This window comes from Coffea arabica, chromosome 2e, assembly GCF_036785885.1.
Source record: "Coffea arabica cultivar ET-39 chromosome 2e, Coffea Arabica ET-39 HiFi, whole genome shotgun sequence".
NCBI lineage: Eukaryota > Viridiplantae > Streptophyta > Magnoliopsida > Gentianales > Rubiaceae > Coffea > Coffea arabica.
The window spans coordinates 25,230,357-25,250,222 of NC_092313.1; the positions used below are offsets into that span (position 1 = coordinate 25,230,357).

General features: G+C 37.3%; 1 protein-coding gene and 1 non-coding gene across 2 annotated transcripts; one reads left to right on the forward strand and one right to left on the reverse strand.

Moving 5' to 3' along the window:
• Window positions 1-7,550: 7,550 nt before the first annotated feature.
• On the reverse strand, window positions 7,551-15,295 carry LOC140036169 (uncharacterized). The gene is made up of 5 exons (XM_072077471.1): window positions 12,890-15,295; window positions 11,904-12,787; window positions 10,823-11,768; window positions 8,175-8,705; window positions 7,551-8,048 (listed from the first exon to the last, which is right to left on the reverse strand). The coding sequence occupies exons 1-5, from the start codon at window positions 15,293-15,295 to the stop codon at window positions 7,551-7,553; spliced, it is 5,265 nt and encodes a 1,754-aa protein (XP_071933572.1).
• A 199-nt stretch (window positions 15,296-15,494) lies between these two features.
• LOC113733569 (small nucleolar RNA R71) lies at window positions 15,495-15,601 on the forward strand. The gene has a single exon (XR_003459074.1). It is a non-coding gene; the product is annotated as a small nucleolar RNA R71 (small nucleolar RNA).
• The last annotated feature ends 4,265 nt before the right edge of the window (window positions 15,602-19,866 follow it).

A 19,866-nucleotide genomic window follows, 5' to 3' on the forward strand; every position in this document is an offset into this window, starting at 1 on the left:
TACTGACAGTCCTAGGTTCTGGGTTGATAGGGCCTTGCTAAGGAAGGCTACAAGATGTCCCTGCTGCATCAATACTGCCCCAATGCCTACTTCACATGCATCAATTTCTATTACAAAAGGAAGTTTAAAGTTTGGCATGCTCAATACTGGTGCAGTAGTCATAACTTTTTTGAGATCTTCAGAAGCTATTTGAGCATTATGGTTCCATATAAACCTCTCTTTATTTAATAGTTGAGTTAGAGGCTTACAGCTCACCCCATAGCCCTTAATGAATCTTTTGTAATATCCATTGAACCCCAAAAATCCTCTCAATTCTTTGACTGTACTGGGAATAGGCCAGGTTTTTATACATTCTATCTTAGTTGAAGCCATACTTACTCCAGCTTTAGAGATCACATGTCCTCGGTATTTTATTGAAGTCTGAGCAAATGAGCATTTGGATCTCTTACAGTATAGCTGGTTATCAGCCAAAACTCTTAGCACAGTTTGCAAGTGTTGTGCATGCAACTCCAAAGTTGGATTGCAAATCAGGATATCATTAAAATTAACACAAATTTCCTCAAATATGGCTGAAATATCCTATTCACCAAAGCTTGGAAAGTAACTAGAGCATTTATCAATCCAAAGGGCATCACCAAGAATTCAAAATGGCCGTGATGTGTTTGAAAGGCAGTCTTAGGGGTGTCAACCGCTTTAACCACTAGTTGGTGATAACCAGCTCTAAGCTCTAGTTTGGATATGTACTTTGTGCCATGCAACTCATCTAGTAATTCATTTATGTTTAGGATGGGGAACCTATCCTTTACAGTTAACTCATTCAGCTTCCTGCAATCTATGTACAACCTCCAAGAATTGTCCTTCTTTTTAACTAGCAGTATAGGGGAAGCAAAAGGACTAGTGCTATGTATAATAATCCTATTTGAGAGCATGTCAGTAACCTATTTTTTAATTTCTATTTTTTGGGAATGGGGGCACCTGTGTGGTTTGAGCTTGAACGGCTCAGCTCCTGGTTTAAGAATGATCTGGTGGTCCAGCTCTCTTTCTGGAGATAGCCCCTTTGGAGTAGCAAACACTTGGGGTATTGTTGCAGGACTCTTTCTATTGTTTCTGGGAGACTCTCCTCTTGATTCCCTTTTAGTTTTGCCTGCAAGGCTGCGCAACTTCTCTGCTTTTCCTGTATAAATGATCTGAGGTCCTTGCCTCTCACCAGCTCTATTGCAGGTTGGTTTATGAAGCCTTGAAGGTGCAGTAAATCTCCCCTGCTGCTAAGAGCAATGCTGAGAGTATGGAAGCTGGATGTGATAGGATTGAATTAACACATCCAGTCTACTCCAAGGATGATATCCCATCCTCCCAGCTCCATTATCTTTAGATCAAACTGGAATTGGTATTCTTGTATTAACCAGGCCACGTTGGGATAGATTGCTCCACTAGTTATGTTAGTCCCATCTGCCAGGATCACAATGAAAGGATTAACTGCTTGACGGGACAAATGCAACAGGTTGACAATCCTATGACGAATGAAGCTATCAAAGCTTCCTGTATCTACCAAAATCTTGACTGGCAAACCTCCTAGATTACCTATCAGCATTATTGACTTTCTCTTTATGACTCTAGATAAGGCATTTTAGGATACCTCAGCAAGTTCACCCACTCTACCTGTGTGTTCATCTTGCTCCCTTTCTACATCCTCAAAGTTGGTTCTTCTTCCTCATTAATGCCTATGCAGTTCAAACTCCTTGGTTTACACTGATGGCCAACTCCAAACTTTTTCCCACATCTGTAACACAAGTTATGTTTGCACCTATACTATGTTTCCTCAACTGAAATTTTACTGAACTCTCTGTGTGCAGAATCAGTTTTCTTGGAAGTTGGAGCAGTTACGTTAAGTCTTTATGAGCTAGGATGGCTCTGACCACTTGCATGATTCTTATACATCCCAAATTTAGGCTCTAATGCAATCTTCCCACAAGACTTAGATTGTTTGGACTAAATTTCCAAGAAGCATTCTTGCAACTTAGCAACTTCAAAGGCTTTTAATAGTGTCTATGGTTTGAACATCTTTACCATGGGTTTGATCTCATCTTTTAAGCCACTGAAAAAATTGGAAACAAAATATGACTTGTCGAATTTTGGATTCCTGGTTAACATCAAAGTCTTTAGTTCTTCAAATTTTCCTCATACTCCTCAACTGTCCCTCTCTGTTGCAATTTATTAAACTCCTCCGCTATATCAAGGGACCCTTTTCCAGAAAACCTCTCACATAACAATTCAATGAATTCCCCCCAAGATAACCGAGGCCTTGCTCTCTTCACCCCTTGAAACCAATTGTCACTTTTCCTTCCAAAAACATTTCAACCATATCTATTTTCTAATTCTCTAGTATTTGATAATTCAAGAAATATTTCTGACATTTTGTTAACCATTCCTTAGGGTTACTCGAGGATAACATTGGCAACTCTATTCTAGGCAAATTGGGTACAAATGGTTTACCTCTTGGTTCATGTTGGGATCCTGGCACCCCATTTGGAGTCATCAATTTCAAATGTACTAGTGGAGTTGGTAGAATTGGTTCTGATGCTCTTACGTCATTGTCCTGAAGCCCTTTTTCCTTCATCATCACCATTAATAGGGTGTTGAACTTTTGCTCCATCTTGTTGAACTTCTGATCTAGATTGCCCACAATTGCCTCCAATCTAGAGTTATTGTGTTCCATCTCATTGTGGAACTTCTGCTGCAACTCATTCTGACAAGCAGCTTGAAATGTGGCCATGGATTACACTATCTCTTGGAGTCTACTTTCTTATTTCTTGAGTTGATCTTCCAGAGACCGATATCGAGTATTCTTTGCCATGGTCGATATCACCAGCAGCCAAGGATCGGCAGCTCTGATACCAAAGGTTAGGTTCTAGAGTTCAATTTTCCTAATTAGGTCTGGAATTAGAAGAGATGGAGAAAGAAATGGAGCAAGAGATGAAGAGAAAGAGAAGAAGAAGAAGAATGTGTAACCAGGCAAGAAAGTAACCCGTATGCATAAGATGTAAGTTGAAAAATTGGCGTATAAGTCTAAATACACCTTTGGTCAACAATAATTTTTCCTAGAGAAGTGAATATTTTCTATAGGTCATTAGAAAAGAAAATGGTACATTACATATAACCTCCCAAAAGATTTACATTTTACCATATGATCCCCTAAAGTTTTAACATATCCACATCATCCCCTATGATTTTATGCCAACTAAAAAATAGATAGAAAGCACTACCGATCACTGCGATTGAATCAAATGCCCTCCAAAAATAAGTGTGATAAAATCATAACATTTACTTAATTTGACTATAATCTGTACGGATATATACTTTACTCCTGTAGTTTTTGCCTTTATCTACAAAATCCCCTAGAGTTTTGTTCAAGGTGATAAGGCCGTGGTTCAATTTCGTGTTTAAATGAGGACAATATTTATATTTCAATTAACGATATTATGGAGGCTATTTTCTATCAAGTTTCTTATTTACATGGAACTACAAGGACATGAAGTCGATATTTTGAAATATTAGAGAATCATATGATAATGTGCGAAACTACAAGAGTGTTATGTGTAATTTACCGTTAAAAAATTTTAAACTCACTTACAGACAGAAAGAGAGAGAGAAGCTTTGCAACTCCAAGTTTATATATCTACTTAATTATATGGGGTCTCTTGCATGCTCATCTATTTAATCAATCATAGCTAACATATTTTGCCCTATAGCTTTGTGTCCATCGGGACAAGTGAAGGGCCTTGCATGTCATGATATCAATGATTTAACTTTAAACAGTTTATCAAATAAATTTAATATAGATCGTAAATGAGATTCTCCTCTTCGTTAGAATTTTTTCCATCGATCTCTCCATTTGTTCAATATCTTAAGTGCCATAAACTTATAAAATCAACACAGGTTATAATACATTTCACCACTTGTGTCAATTATACATAAAGCGATGTAGTTTTAACTTGAGTTAGCATTGAAGTATGAGCGTGTATAAAAATTTGTCAATTTATAAAAATTTTTTATTTTTATTAACTACATAAAAATGGAACATTTAGAAAAAAAAAAAGTGTGACAACGATCAGCCCTTCCAAACTGTTGTGTTTCCATATTGTTATTGGACCATTCCATGTTTATTATGTCGATACGAAATCTGTCAAGTTTTAATTAGTGCCCTTCCTTCTTGTGAAATATTTTTGTCATCAAAATAGACAAATTAGTTTTTGATTCTATTTATCTAATATGTAGAGGTTTGATTAATGGTGAAAAGTTTGGTGTGGCGACAACATATATTAAATAGTTAAAGTAATTTTCACTTTGCTTGACATTTTTGCGCCACCCCGTTGGAACCTGTAAATACAGATTAATGCCCATGTTCTTCACGCTAGATCGCATTCTTCTTTCTTCTTTTAATATTGACATTGATTGGCACTAGCATATCATACACCCCGAATGTGACCACTCTTGTCCTTCGGCAGAATTTTAGAACCAGTCCATACTAAATTATTGTCCTCCTACAGAATTTTGGGACAAGTCATTCTTATGAGTTCCGTCTTTTGTAAAATCACTCAGGCAACTTGTTCTCCATTGTCACGCCTCTCATTTATGATATCCAGCCATCATTCGTACGAGGATTTGAGGTTGTTAGCCATCATCCATCATGATGTTGAAGGATGGAGGAGGACATTGAGGAGTAGAGAAAACAGGGTTCCGTGGATTAAATATTCCTCAGGGTGCCTTTCAAAAAAAAAATTGTAATATTGTATTTTAAAAGATTTACTATACAATGTATTTTAGAGTGTTTTAGAATTTAAACCTTTTCAAAATTATTTACTGTAGGGTAGGAGGAGCCTAAAGTGACTTGTATGGGAAGTACAGGATGAATTATCAGGTCAAACAAGTGCACTGTCGCACTCTGATAGGTTATACTTTTGTTATTAAATTTATGGTTGTTTTTCCTTTGATTTCAGTCAAATATTACATTAATTGATAGATTCTACTCATATTTGATATTTGATAATAATTATAGAAAAATGAAACAAAAAGTGAATAAAAGGGCGATTTTTAGAAGGTTATGAACAAATTTGACATGGGGTGCGGTCAAAATTTCCTGTCAAGTCCGCGAAACTCGGGATTCGTATGCATGGAAGTCGCCGAGTCCGAGTTGCCATTGTTGGAATTGAATTCCTTTTTTCCGCGGATGATTAGTCTTCCACTCATATTAGGAATTTACATCAATTTGTCTTATTTTACTTTGAGGGTACCTTTTTCTAGAATAATTAGAGTAGTGCCAGGTAACCAAAAGGAAAGGACGGCTGGCTCTTATATTTAGTGCTTCCAAATAAGAAACGCAGTGTGGGTTTTTGGTGGCCGCATGTCCATCGGGATTTCACCGTAAATTTGCGTTGGAATTTTTCTCAACAATAAAGAACTAAACTCTCTTTTCTAATTAAGGGTCAACTTGAAAAAGTGGTTCCATACGCTCTGGATTTTTTTTAAGAACAAAGAAGCTACACACTTCCGTATAATGCTTTAGGCCGGGTTTGAATCTTTAATCTAATACACAAGAGAGTTTAAAGAGGTTTTTCCTAATCATACCTGAAGAGGTGATTTCTGGTTAGCTAGCCGAGCTGACCTAATTTAGCTCCCTCTTTCTGTGAAGTGAAAGTAAGAGGCAGGAGTGCTGTTCCGAAGTGAGAGGCGGGGCTTTGTCCCCTGGAATAACTCCGACGGTCAAGTCAGTATAGAGAGAGAATAAAAAGTAATGAACAGTACGAGTGTAACAGTAGTCTTACTTGTGAGAAGTGAACAACAGGTATTTATAGAGTGTGAGAGTAAAGGGAAGGACAGTGGGTTTAAGCCACTGGGTCCCGCTTCCTGAGAATTACTGCTCCGCTCTGTACCTGCGGCCTCTGTTCCTGACAGGGGACAGTAGCTCAGGTACTTTGTCTGGTGGTCCCGCATATTCTCAATAAAGGGTCCTAGGGTTTTCAGTTAAAGTGGTGGCCCTTAATGACATGTCAGGCTAGCTGACATCAATCGCGTGCGGTTGAGATACGACGGCCATCTGGGTCATAAAGGCCGAGGCTCACAAGAGGTTGTAGAGACCTAGCCGAGATCTATTCGAGGTGACAGGAAGAACCACGGCCATGGCACCATTTCGGATAAGGCGATCCGAAGTGACCGCCTTCAATACCATTGGACCAAGATCCAATGGTTCCCCCAGATGACTTGATTGCTTTCTATGGTGGATGATTAATACACTAATACGCTGACATGCAAATCATATATATTGTTTTAGTTGTTTATGTTTAAACAAAATTAGTAATCAGTGAATATAAATTAACATGTTATTATACATGCAATTTTAGCATATGCTTTCAAGTTAGTTACATATTTTGGAACTGACTGGTCCCAAAATTCTGTAAAACAAGGAACGCATAAGATGAACTAGTACCAAAATTCTGGGGACTGGACTCTGCGGGACACCCGTTCCAATTGCCATCCTATCAATAATAAAGGGATGAGCCTGACTAATTTGACAACCACCGTTAGTGATAAAGGGATCGTTACATGGTAGGAGATATTCATGCCAAATTCGTACAAAATGTACGTTAAATATTCACTTATCAAATTCCCCCACACTTGAATCATTGCTTGTCCTCAAGCACTTTTACACAAAACTTACTTCAATGATTCAATAGATAAAGCAATATACGTACTTTGGTCAAATTTAATTCCTAGAAAATCTAGAAATCAATCATTATGCCATTTCTCAAATTACACTAAATACTCATAATATTCAATTAAAGAAAAATAATTATGCCCTAATTTTAACAAATTCAACTCAATCTCTCATTCTATCCTAATTCTACAAATAAGTAAATCACATAGTCAATTCTATGGCCTTCCTCATTCCAACACTCAACAATTTAGAGGGATTTATTCTCATTTTATTTTATTTAAATAGTGAAAACGTCTTTTTACGCGAAAATCAACACTTTTAGGTGAAAATTCCCGGTTACTCGACATTTCACTTATTTAAATTGCTAAGCCTACTCTTAATTCCAATACCTTTTTACGCGAATGTCGACATTTGTAAATGCCAACCCCCGGTTACTCAGTATGTGAATCATTGGAGTAAAATAATAATATTTTTCTTCCTTTCATTCATTTTTCATTTTTTTTTTTTTTAAAAACGAGGACTTCCCAGGGGGTCACCCATCCTAGTACTACTCTCGCCCATAAGATAAAGTAATCCCTCCCCCACACTTAAAATCTACAATGTCCTCATTGTAGAGGAAGGTAAAAGAACTGAAACTTCCCTCAAATAGGTGGTGATGCCATTTTGAAGCCCTTAATCATCACGATCATCCATTTTCTGTCCAAAATGAGACAACAAGGGTACCAAATACCATAAGTAGCACAAGATGATTCAATTAAAAGAAAAATCTACAAGTGTGTCTTAACAAAAGAAAAGAAAAATAAATAAAGACATAAAAGATCAAATCCGCTAAGTAGTGTCATGGCTGCTCGGAACGAGGGTCTACTGCCTCTTCGGCTCCATGAGGACCCTGTGAGGTACCAATATGGCCCTCCTCCTGATGAGGTGTCGGAGTAGGAGACCGTCGGATATGGAAATGATCCTCGATCGCACGAAGACGGCGATCATGGCGGTCGAGGCGCTCAGTCATCATCTGCTCCGTCTGGTCAATGCGCTCGACGACTCGCGTCTCCATACAGCAAATAGCATTGAGAAGCTCTTGCCACTTGGAGCGCGGTTGAGGAGGTGGTCGCGGAATCGGAGGAGGAAGAGTCTGCTGTGCCTCCGTCTCTTGAGTTTCCACTTGTGGTTCAGTGTGAGGCGGAGGCTGAGTGGAAGTCGATGCTTCTCCTGTGTCCCGTACCAAAGCAGCTCCAAAATCCGTAGAAATACCCAAGGATTTGAGTATCGAAGCGTTTACCTCCTCAGCCGACCTAGTTACCACCGCTTTCTCGGTTCCAAGAGGAACCTTGAGCTTCTAAAAAATGAGGGATAGCAGCCGAGGGAATCCGAAGCAAGTCTCGCCGGCCCTCATGCGAGCTGTGGTCCGCATATAGCTGATGATAATGCTGGGTAGAGGAATACCGGTCAACTGCGCACCCACACCATGCATCATCTTGTCCAAGAAGTAGAGATCACTGTTGCGGAGCTCCCGTTTTCCACTTCTTTTTGGTACCACATTGAAGGCAAAGAGGTAGAAAATCAAGTGGTACCTATGCTCGAAGGAATCGGCGTAAACTGTAAGCTTCTTCGCAGTTCCTCTCTCTCGATACTGGCCCTTTAGGCGTCCAACCGCCTCTCCCACCTGCCAAGGGTCTCGAGCTGTGAACTCATTGGTCAATTTGACATCTTCGCCTGCGTCTTTGATTTGGACGAAACGTCTCAGTGTATCTCGATTGAGAGCCACTCTCCTGCCTCGAACCCATGAGACGATGAGGTTGCCACTGTGGCTCTGTTTGTTTTCTACATTAGCGTAGAACTCCCGGACCAAATTGGGATAGTAGTGTTTGGGCAACTGAAGGATGTTCTCCCATCCAAGCCTCTTGAATGCTGTAGAAATGTGATAATATGCGTCCACCTCCGGTGCCAAATGCTTTTCTATTATGATCTCCTTGTCCAGTCCGGCTTCATACCACTGTTGGTTTTCAAGCGATGTGAATCATGTGGTATCGTAGTCCGGAGGTGGCTCGGCACGGCTAGTAGACGCGGTCTTCCGGCGAGAGCGAGGTGGCGGCTCCGGCGAAGGAAATTCTTCCTCAGGTGACTCCTCATGCAAAGAGGGTGTGTGTTCCTCACTTGAGGAAGGAGTAGGAGTACGAATGCGAGCCCTCCTTGTGCGAGTCATAGTTCCTATACAAAAATAAGATGAACGTTCATTAGAAATCATAGAAACTTGCTCACATATGTGCAATGAGAATTTAAGAAAATTTCGGCAGAGTTTCCCCTTGAAAAAGGGTTAAACTCCCTGCCAAAATGTACCCAAATTTAAACTAATAACTTCCTAACAATTCTCAAATCCAATTCCCACATTTAGAAAGGATATTACCAATAAGGAAATCATTTCATGCATATTAAGTGCAAACAATTGAAAATTATATCTAATTGCAAGAATGAACACTCAAACACTTGAGTATATCTCCAATCCAATTCATAACACTCATAACACGTAATTTACATACACATGAGTTCCAATTCATCCAAACAAATACTAATTATCTCAAGTAAAAGTGGTTCAATGTGCTTAACTTAATTGGGAACACACTCTTTTACCCCATGGGCTATTGCTCTAATGATAGCATATCATTTTCAATTGGTATAACAGTGATGTATACCCCTCGGAACAAGTTCATATATTCAATGAAAGCAAAATTTAAGAGTATAAATCACTAAAATGCTCAAACCCAAAAATTGAGAAAAATTCTTAAAAATATCACCAAATTCACAGTTTTCTCAAAAATGAGCATGAAAAGAGTTGTAACGATCTAATTAAGCACAATGTAGCACAATTGTATCAAGAAATTCCAACAAATATGTATTTATCATAATATTCTCAAAAACTAGAAATATGTAGAAGAAGAAGTTATAAAATGCCAAAGAAATTCGCAAATTGTTACCTCAAATGTGTAGGAAGATGATAGAGGATGATAATGATGAAGAATGAGGAACAAACAAGTCCAAAATCACTCCGAAATGGAAGAAATACAGTGCTGCCCTATTTCTAGTTTTGAAGATCAAACCCCCTCAAATTGATGTTTTTTCAATGAAATAGTTTAGGGTTTATGATCATACAAGGGTTGTGGAGGTGTTTTTGATGAAAGATTGGAGTTTTGATGGTTAAAATGGAAAATTGGAGGGAAGAGGTAGGGTTTCGGTGAGAAGAGGGAAGAAGAATTTTGAAAAGTGCAGAAACGAAGCCTCGTTTCTGCTATATCCGCGAACGGATCCGAGGTCGGATCGTTTCTGGAAGGCCTCGGATCCGACAGGGCTCGGATCAGTCTCAACAGAAACACAGACGAGCCCTCGGATCTATCTGGGTTGGAAAAGATCCGAGCTCGGATCTATTGATCCGAGCTCGGATCTATTGATCCGAGGTCGTATCTGTCTGGGATTTTTCGGATCCGAGCTCGGATCCATATTTCTCTGCACTTACTGCAGAACCTGCAATTTTTTTAACTTTTTCTCCCTTTTCCGGCCAATTCCAAAACACACATTGGACAAACTTTTTATCAATTCTAACCTCCCACGCACATGCAATATACCTTAAAGACAATATCCATCCTCTCAAAACACAACAAACACATATACATTGAAAATCGAGGGGTGAGGTTCTTCGATCATTTTTGCATTTTTACATCAAAATGGCATTTTTGAGCATTAAATACACATCAAATGAATCCATGAACCTTTATAACCATGATCTCACCAAAACTCACTTGAATTGCACAATGTATGTATAGGCATAGAAATTTTGAGCACTTAAAACACAATTTGGTAAGAAAAACTCCCTGCCAACATGTTCTTCAAGTGCACCTCCAAGATGGATGATAAAACTCCCGTATCTCCTACAAAAAAGTGAAATACATCTAATTAGTCAATTAAATTACACCAAAATGTAAAAAAAACACATAAAAACACACAAATACACTATTATTATTAGGTTGCCTCCCAACAAGCGCTTTTGTTTATAGTCGTTGGCTCGACTTTCCTATAACTTCTTTAATTCTCCATTGCATTTCCTAAGGAGTAATTTACTCCTTTAGGAACATTTTCTCCGACCAAATAGGGCTTCAATCTTTGTCCATTTACTTTAAATGGAGAACCATTTTCTCCTTTTATTTCCACTGCTCCATAAGGAAATACTTGAGTTACTTCAAATGGTCCCGACCACCTTGACTTTAATTTTCCTGGAAATAACCTCAAGCGTGAGTTGAACAAAAGTACATGTTGCCCTACCTGAAATTTTTTAGGAATAATATGCTTGTCATGCCAATATTTGATCTTTTCTTTATAAATTTTGGCATTTTCATATGCATGTAGTCGGTGTTCCTCCAATTCACTTAGCTCAAGTAATCGCTTTTCTCCTGCAAAATTAAAATTCATGTTAATAGATTTAATTGCCCAATATGCTTTGTGCTCAATCTCCACAGGTAGGTGACAAGTTTTCCCATAGACTAAACGATACGGCAACATCCCTAGGGGTGTCTTAAATGCCGTTCGGTAAGCCCATAGTGTATCATCTAGCTTTGTAGCCCAATCCTTGCGTGATTTATTCACAGTTTTCTCCAAAATGAGCTTTATCTCTCTATTAGCTAACTCTGCTTGTCCATTGGCTTGAGGATGATATGGAAGTGATGTCTTGTGCCTACAATCATATTTAAACAATAAGGAATCCAATTGTCTGTTACAAAAATGTTTCCCTTCATCACTTACTATGGCCTTGGGTATACCAAATCTACTGAAAATATTCTTTTTAAGGAATCTAAGAACAATCTTAGAGTCATTAGTAGGTGAAGCGATTGCTTCAACCCATTTAGAAACATAATCCACTGCTACTAAGATGTACTTATTATTAAAAGAACTAGGAAATGGTCCCATAAAATCAATACCCCATACATCAAATAACTCAACTTCCAAGAACGTAGTCAGGGGCATTTCATTTTTTCGAGATATATTTCCAGTTCTTTGGCATGCATCACAATTTTTAACATATTCCCTAACATCTCGATACATAGTTGGCCAATAAAATCCTGATTGCCATACCTTTGCCACAGTCTTTGAAGTACTGAAATGATCACCTGTTTCAAGGTTATGACAATGATATAAAACATTATGTACCTCATCTTCAGGAATACATCTACGTATCATACCATCGGCACAATGTCTGTATAGCAATGGTTCCTCCCAAAAGTAACTTTTGGCGTCATGTAAGAATTTCTTCTTTTGATGATAATTAAACCCCTTTTGAATCTCTCCACTGACCAAGTAGTTAGCAAAATCTGCATACCATGGAGAATTTCTAAGTGCTACGACAAACTCATCCGGAAAATTCTCTTGAATTGGAACCTGATCTTTGATTGGAATATATTCCAAACGTGATAAATGATCTGCAACTAGATTCTCCGAACCCTTTTTGTCTTTTATCTCCACATCAAATTCCTGCAATAAAAGAATCCACCGAATTAGTCTAGGTTTTGCATCCTTCTTATGTAGCAAATATTTAAGAGCTGAATGGTCCGTATATATAATAACTTTAGATCCTACTAAATAAGATCTAAATTTATCTAAAGCAAATATCACTGCCAATAGCTCTTTTTCTGTCGTTGCATAATTGAGTTGTGCCTCATTTAGCAACTTGCTAGCATAGTAAATGACGTGCAATCGTCCTTCTTTCTTTTGTCCCAAAACTGCTCCAACCGCATAGTCACTTGCATCACACATCAATTCAAATGGTAGTGACCAATCGGGTGAAGTTATAATTGGGGCCGAAATCAATTCCTTTTTCAACCTTTCAAATGCAACCAAACAATTGTCATCAAATTGAAAAGTAGTATCTTTACATAATAACTCACATAATGGCTTTACTATTTTAGAAAAATCTTTAATAAAACGTCTATAAAAGCCAGCATGTCCTAAAAAGCTCCTTATCCCCTTGACATTGCTTGGGGGTGGCAATTTTTCGATAACTTCTATTTTGGCTTTATCCACCTCAATTCCCTTGGAGGAAATCTTGTGCCCTAAGACAATTCCTTCTTTTACCATAAAATGGCATTTCTCCCAATTCAATACAAGATTTGTTTCCTCGCATCTCTGCAAAATCAATTCCAAATTATGAAGACAATGGTCAAAAGATGAACCATACACAGAAAAATCATCCATAAATATCTCCATAATTTTCTCAATATAATCAGAAAAAATAGCCATCATGCATCGTTGAAAAGTTGCAGGAGCATTGCATAAACCAAATGGCATTCTTCTAAAAGCAAAAGTGCCATAAGGACATGTAAATGTGGTCTTCTCTTGATCCTCTGGAGCTATAGCTATTTGATTATATCCTGAAAAACCATCAAGAAAACAGTAGAATTCATATCCAGCTATTCGCTCCAATAATTGATCAAGAAATGGTAGGGGAAAATGATCTTTTCTTGTTACCGTATTTAACTTACGATAATCAATACACACTCTCCACCCTACCACAAGTCTAGATGGAATCAATTCATCATTTTTACCCACGATTGTAGTTATTCCACCTTTCTTTGGTACCACATGAATTGGACTAATCCAAACACTATCGGAGATAGGAAAGACTATACCTGCATCAAGCCACTTAAGAATTTCATTTCTTACCACCTCTTTCATGTTTGGATTGAGTCTTCTTTGTGTTTCCACCACTGGTTTGCAATTGTCCTCCAATAAAATGCGATGCATGCATATAGAAGGACTTATACCATTAATATCTGAAATTGTCCATCCAATTGCCTTCTTACGCCTCCTTAAAACTCTTAACAACTTTGCACACTGCTCATCATCAAGGTCAGCACTAACAATTACAGGTAAAGTGCTATTTTCTCCAAGAAATTCATACCTTAGATGAGTTGGAAGTGGCTTAAGCTCTAACCTTGGAGGTTCAATTTCTGAAGGTTGTGAAAACCCTTTTCCTTGGCCAAGACTTTCATACAAATTACCCCTTTTATAAGGTGCTTGAAAATCCAAGTACTTGGCCAATTCTTCAATTTCTTCACACACATCTTCTTGCTTACCTAAACTCATTAAACAATGCTTAAGAGGATCTAAGTCAAGGTTTACTTGACTCATCTCTTGGGTTAGTTTATCAATTGTGCCAATAGAATAAGCATGGTCGGTAAAAGAAGGGTATTTTTCCATTTCATTCAAATTAAATTCTACTTCTTCTTCACCTACTTGAAACTTAAGCTTGCCATTTTTGACATCAATAATAGTACCTGCAGTAGCTAGAAATGGTCTACCTAGAATAATTGGCATAGATATATCTTCTTCCATATCTAATACCACAAAATCCACTGGAATGATAAATTTTTGAACTTTTATCAATACATTCTCCAACACTCCCAATGGATATCTAATAGACCGATCCGCTAGTTGCAAAGTAATATTTGTGCGTTTAAGCTCATGCAAACCCAATTGTCTAGCCACCGTTAAAGGTATTAATGATACACTAGCACCAAGATCACACAATGCTTTAGAAAAATCAACGTTACCTATGGTGCAAGGTATAGAAAAACTCCCTGGATCCTTCAACTTCGGTGGTAGCTTATTTTGAATAATTGCACTACATTCCTCCGTTAATGCTATTGTTTCGCAGTCTTCCAACTTTCTTTTTCTAGTCATGATTTCCTTGAGAAATTTCGCATAAGACGGAATCTGCAAAATAGCATCGGCAAAAGGAATATTAATGTGCAATTGTTTGAAAAGTTTAACAAATTTTTCAAAATCTTTATCAAACTTATTTTGGTTTAATCTTTGTGGAAATGGAACCGCAGGGGGTATTGGAATGGTAGCGGAAGATGATGGTTGATTTTCTCTTGATTTCTCCCGGCTATTTTCTTCCACTATCGCCTCTTGGTTCCTCTGCTTTTTTTCTTGTTTTTCATTCTCATCTTTGTCAACTTCCATCACTGGAGGATCTTCTAATTGCTTACCACTACGAAGAGTAATGGCTTTCACATGCTCCTTAGGATTGACCTCTGTTTTGCTAGGTAATTCGCCTTGATTTCGATTATTCAACGAACTAGCAATTTGACCAATTTGGACCTCTACATTCCTGTACATTGTAGTGAGTTGGTCCAACCTTCCTTCTACTCGCTCAAATCTGTCTGAAGTAACTTTTGCGAGCTTTTCCACTGCCATCTCCCAACCAGGTTTAGTTTCAGCTTGTTGTTGCCTTGATTGAAATCCCGGTGGATTGGTTGGCCTTGGTTGATTTCCTTGATCCTTCCATCCAAAGTTTGGATGATTTCTCCACCCCGGATTGTAAGTATTCGAGTAGGGGTTATTTTGAGCATTACGATTGTAATTATTGACGAATTGTACCTGCTCAGAATCAACACACTCATTAGTATCATGTTCACCTCCACATATAGAACAACACGCTACATGAGCATTAGATGAACTTGGACCAACTCCACCTTGTCTACTTAGCAATTTCATCACATTATTCATTTGAGCACTCAACATATTAAGAGTGTCCATTTCTATCATACCTGCCTGACGTCTTGTATTACCTCTCTCATTGGCCCATTGGTAGTTATTTGCTGCCATTTCTTCTATCAAATTATGAGCCTCTTGGGGTGATTTACCCATTAAAGCTCCACCTGCAGCTGCATCGATCATAGTTTTAGTAGAAAAAGCTAAACCATTATAGAAGGTTTGTATGATTAACCATTCCGGCAGTCCATGATGTGGACATTTTCGAAGCAAATCTCTAAACCTTTCCCATGCTTCATATAATGATTCTCCCTCCAATTGACTAAAACTAGTGATATCCATTCTAAGCTTAGCAGTCTTTCCTGGTGGAAAATACTTATTTAAGAATGCTCTTGATAAATCATCCCATCCGGTGAAAGTATTAGGAGCATGAGAGTGTAGCCAAAGTTTGGCCTTATCTCTCAATGAAAATGGGAACAATCTTAGCCTTATAGCATCATCACTAACTCCATTCATTTTAATTGTATCACAAATTTCCAAGAATGTAGCTAAGTGTGTATTAGGATCTTCTACTGCATTACCTCCAAATTGAGATTGTTGAACCATTTGGATAAGTGATGGTTTAATCTCAAAGTTGTTAGCATTTACCGCAGGCCTTGCTATGCTCGTTTGAGATCCTTGTGTTCCCGGTAGAGCATAATCTCGTAGAACTCGCCAATTTGCTTCATTTTCAGCCATTTCTTCTTCAAATGGTAGTTCTATCAAAATTTCCTCTATCGGTTGCCAAATTTCTTGTTCCTCTTGCTGTTGTGTGTGCCTCCTTTGTCTACGTAGTGTCCTCTCAATTTCTGGATCGAAAGGTGCAACTTCTCGAGACGCCCGGTGCATACACTACAAACAAAAACAAGAGAAATTTTACAGTTTTAATTCAACAACTTGAATAAAAACAATGAAAATATCTAAATTAATAGAGATGATTAGGCTCGAATATTGCTGCTCCCCGGCAACGGCGCCAAAAACTTGACGGGATTTTTACTATCAATGCAAGTTTAATTCCGATTTTACACCCGTTGGACTGCAAGTATACAGGTCGCAATTGTAGTACAAGATGTGTATCGGGTCGATCCCACGAGGAGCAATTTAAACAATTACTAAGCCCTTGTTCTCTCTATTATTTAGACTTACAATTAATCTGAGCAGAGAAAGTCTAATGCTGTAATCTACAACTCTAATATACAAATCTAGTTTAACAAATGCTGAATGCAAATAGAGAAATTTCACTTAAGGAAGATTCTAGGGATGTAGATTCCACTTATGGTATAAACTACACAAATGAATGGATTTACTTCTTGCTATTATTCTTGCTTAACCAGAGATTTATTTCCAAGATTACCAAGTCTCATTTTCATGATGAAATGGCCTAGAGCAATATAGATTTCCCTATTTTCATGGTGAAATACTACTACTACTCTGTTTTACTTCATGAAATGCTAAATAATCCACCTAAGTGTATCTCTATTTTCATGAACATACAACTCAAGCTCTACTCATGTGTTTCAATTGTTATTACCAACTCTCATTGAATAATAACACTATAAACATGCTATTGGTGATCAATCAATAACAAGTAAGAACAGCTACACAAGTAGACAAGTTAATACAAGATATAACAAGTGTAAATCACATTCAATTAGTATTATTTAGCCATAAGTTTCTTCTACTCCCTAGATATAGAAAATTAGCTACTCATGAATGATTTAACAATCAAACTCACAAGTTTATTAATGCAAAACATCATGAAGTACAAGTATAAGAAAGGTAAAAGAAAGCTTAGCCAATTGAAGGTAAAGCTCTCCAATTCCTGCTATGTTCTTGTACAAGATGGTTACAAGTGAAAAACCAAATGCTTCTCTAAGAACTCTTAACTAGAGAGAAAACTTGTTGCAAGAAGGAAAACTAGCTACGTATGGTAATCCAGGCTTCTCCCCTGTGTTTCTGCATAAAAGGTGGTAGAAATTTCATTCCTCTCACTTCATAATTTCCTCCACTCAGATTTTGTAAAAAGAAGTCAAAGATATGATGTTTCCTTTTGTCCACACTCATTTGGTCTTCTCTTTTATTGCAGAAGCATGTGCCACCGATTTCTGTCCCTCAAAATAACTGGAAAAGTTGTGAGAAAGGTAAAGAAAAACGGCTGTGCCACTTGCTGAAGAGAGAGAAAGATCCGAGCCACGGATCCGAGGGCTGAAAATTAATCCGAGCTCGGATTAGAGGATCCGAGGACTTCCCATGATGGATCCGAGGTCGGATCGTCCTGACCTCGGATACACTCCGCCAGAAGTACAGACGAGGGGTCGGATCTCTCTTGTACACACGGATCCGAGCTCGGATCCGTGTTGATCAATTTTCCAGATTTTCACTTCTTCCCTTTTTCTACATTTTTGCTCCCAATTTCTTGTGTACTTTGTCCTCTGGATGACCCTGACATTTCTTTCAACTTGTGCATGAATTTCATACATCAATTACCTTCACAATTTCACAAAATTAACGCATTAATCTACTCATTTATCAATTTCTTAACCCTTAAACAATATTTAAGCAATTATCACCAAAAGAGTTCCAATATGGCTTTAATCTTCTCAAAACATACTAAAAATTCATGCCAAATTCGTACAAAATGTACGTTAAATATTCACTTATCAATAGGGGTGCAAACGAATCGAGTTGAGTTGAGTTTTGGTCTAATCGAATCTAATATCAATTTAATTTTATGAAACTCGAACTCGAGTTCGAATTCGATGAGTTTTCAATGTAAAGCTCGAGGGCGAGTTCGACTCAAATTCGAGTTGAGTTCGAACTTAAAAAAATAAAAATAATTATTTTATTTTTAGGAAATAAATAAAATAATTATTTTTAACAAATAATAAAATATTAGGGGTATGTATGTAATTTTACTATTAAAATAAAAAAATGTATACATATATATAATCGATTCGGCTCGCGAGCTAACGAACTAAGTGTCTGTAAGCGCGAATTCGAGTTTGAATTTGGCTTGATCAACTCAAACTCGTGTCTCAAGTTCGATTTGATCAACTCGAACTCAACTTGAACTTGGGTTCAAATTATTAGCGAGCAGTTCGATTCATTTGCAATCCTAATAAAAGCTGTCGTAATAGCGTGTCGCATCCGCGGCAGATGAATGGCTGGGCTCTTCGTAATTTTATTCGCGTGCCTAAATTAAATAGAGTTTCTAGAAGGAGGCATGCAGAAGTCCTTGCAATTATTTTCAACTTGTGCACCTAGCTTCGTCAACAACAAAAATAAATAAAAAAAAAAAGTGCACAACTGTTAGCTTTTTCTAAACACGTAGCACGTGCCAAAGATTAATTGTTGGAAAGCTCTGGAATCTGGAACGCATGAGAATGACTGGGAGAACTTGTGCACCTAAAAATAAATAAAAAAATGCACAACTGTTAGCTTTTTCTAAACACGTAGCACGTGCCAAGGATTAATTGTTGGAAAGCTCTGGAATCTGGAACGCAGGAGAATGACTGGGAGAACTTGTGCACCTATAAATAAATAAAAAAATGCACAACTGTTAGCTTTTTCTAAACACGTAGCACGTGCCAAAGATTAATTGTTGGAAAGCTCTGGAATCTGGAACGCAGGAGAATGACTGGGAGAACTTGTGCACCTAATTTCAAGAAACTTGAAATTAGGTGCTGGCAAAACTTCAAGAAACTTGACCATAAGAAGTCACCGTCATCATCATCGATGAATCGCACACGCATACCGGTATATCTTGGACAAAGTTCACCATAAGGCATCACCTTTGTCATTTAAACTATTTCTAGAAATGAAAATTAAAAACAACCAACTTAAAAAAAAAGACGATGAAGAATGTCTACAAATGAGAGGCCAATCATCACTATTTAATGATTTAACGCACATTGTCATTTTCTAAATTAACTAAAATCAAACTATTTCTACAAAACCCAACAAATGTTGTTTCTTTTCATCCCACAAAAGACAAAAAAAGATGAAAATCAAGCATTAAGAAAAATCATAAGAATATATTATAATTACATGTATAACATATTTAATATTTTAATTAAAATAATTATATTATTAGTTATAGATATCATAGTATGTAGATGTAATATAATTAATATTATCAGTCATACTAATAATTATATATTTATACTAATATAAATTATTGATTAGTTATACTAATACGTTTATACTAAATGACTAATTACACTTTTTATTAATGATATATTTATTCTATTATATACTTTTTATTAATGATATACCTTTTACTAATTATATATTTATACTAAATTATTAAATATATTTTTTACTAATTATATATATATATTTATTCATTATAAACTTTTTTCCCTTAGGCGCGCAGGGCGGATTAGGTGCGGGGGCAATGGATGTTTAGGCAATAGGGAAGAATTTGGTTTCTCTCCAATGAATTCTCTCTCAATTTCCTACAATGTACATTTGGATGAATGACACGTGTCTTTATTTACTAAGAAGTAACAAGATCATTTTAAATTGAGATAATTTCAGAAACCTTCCCTGAGGTTTCTGACAATTTCACTGAGCTC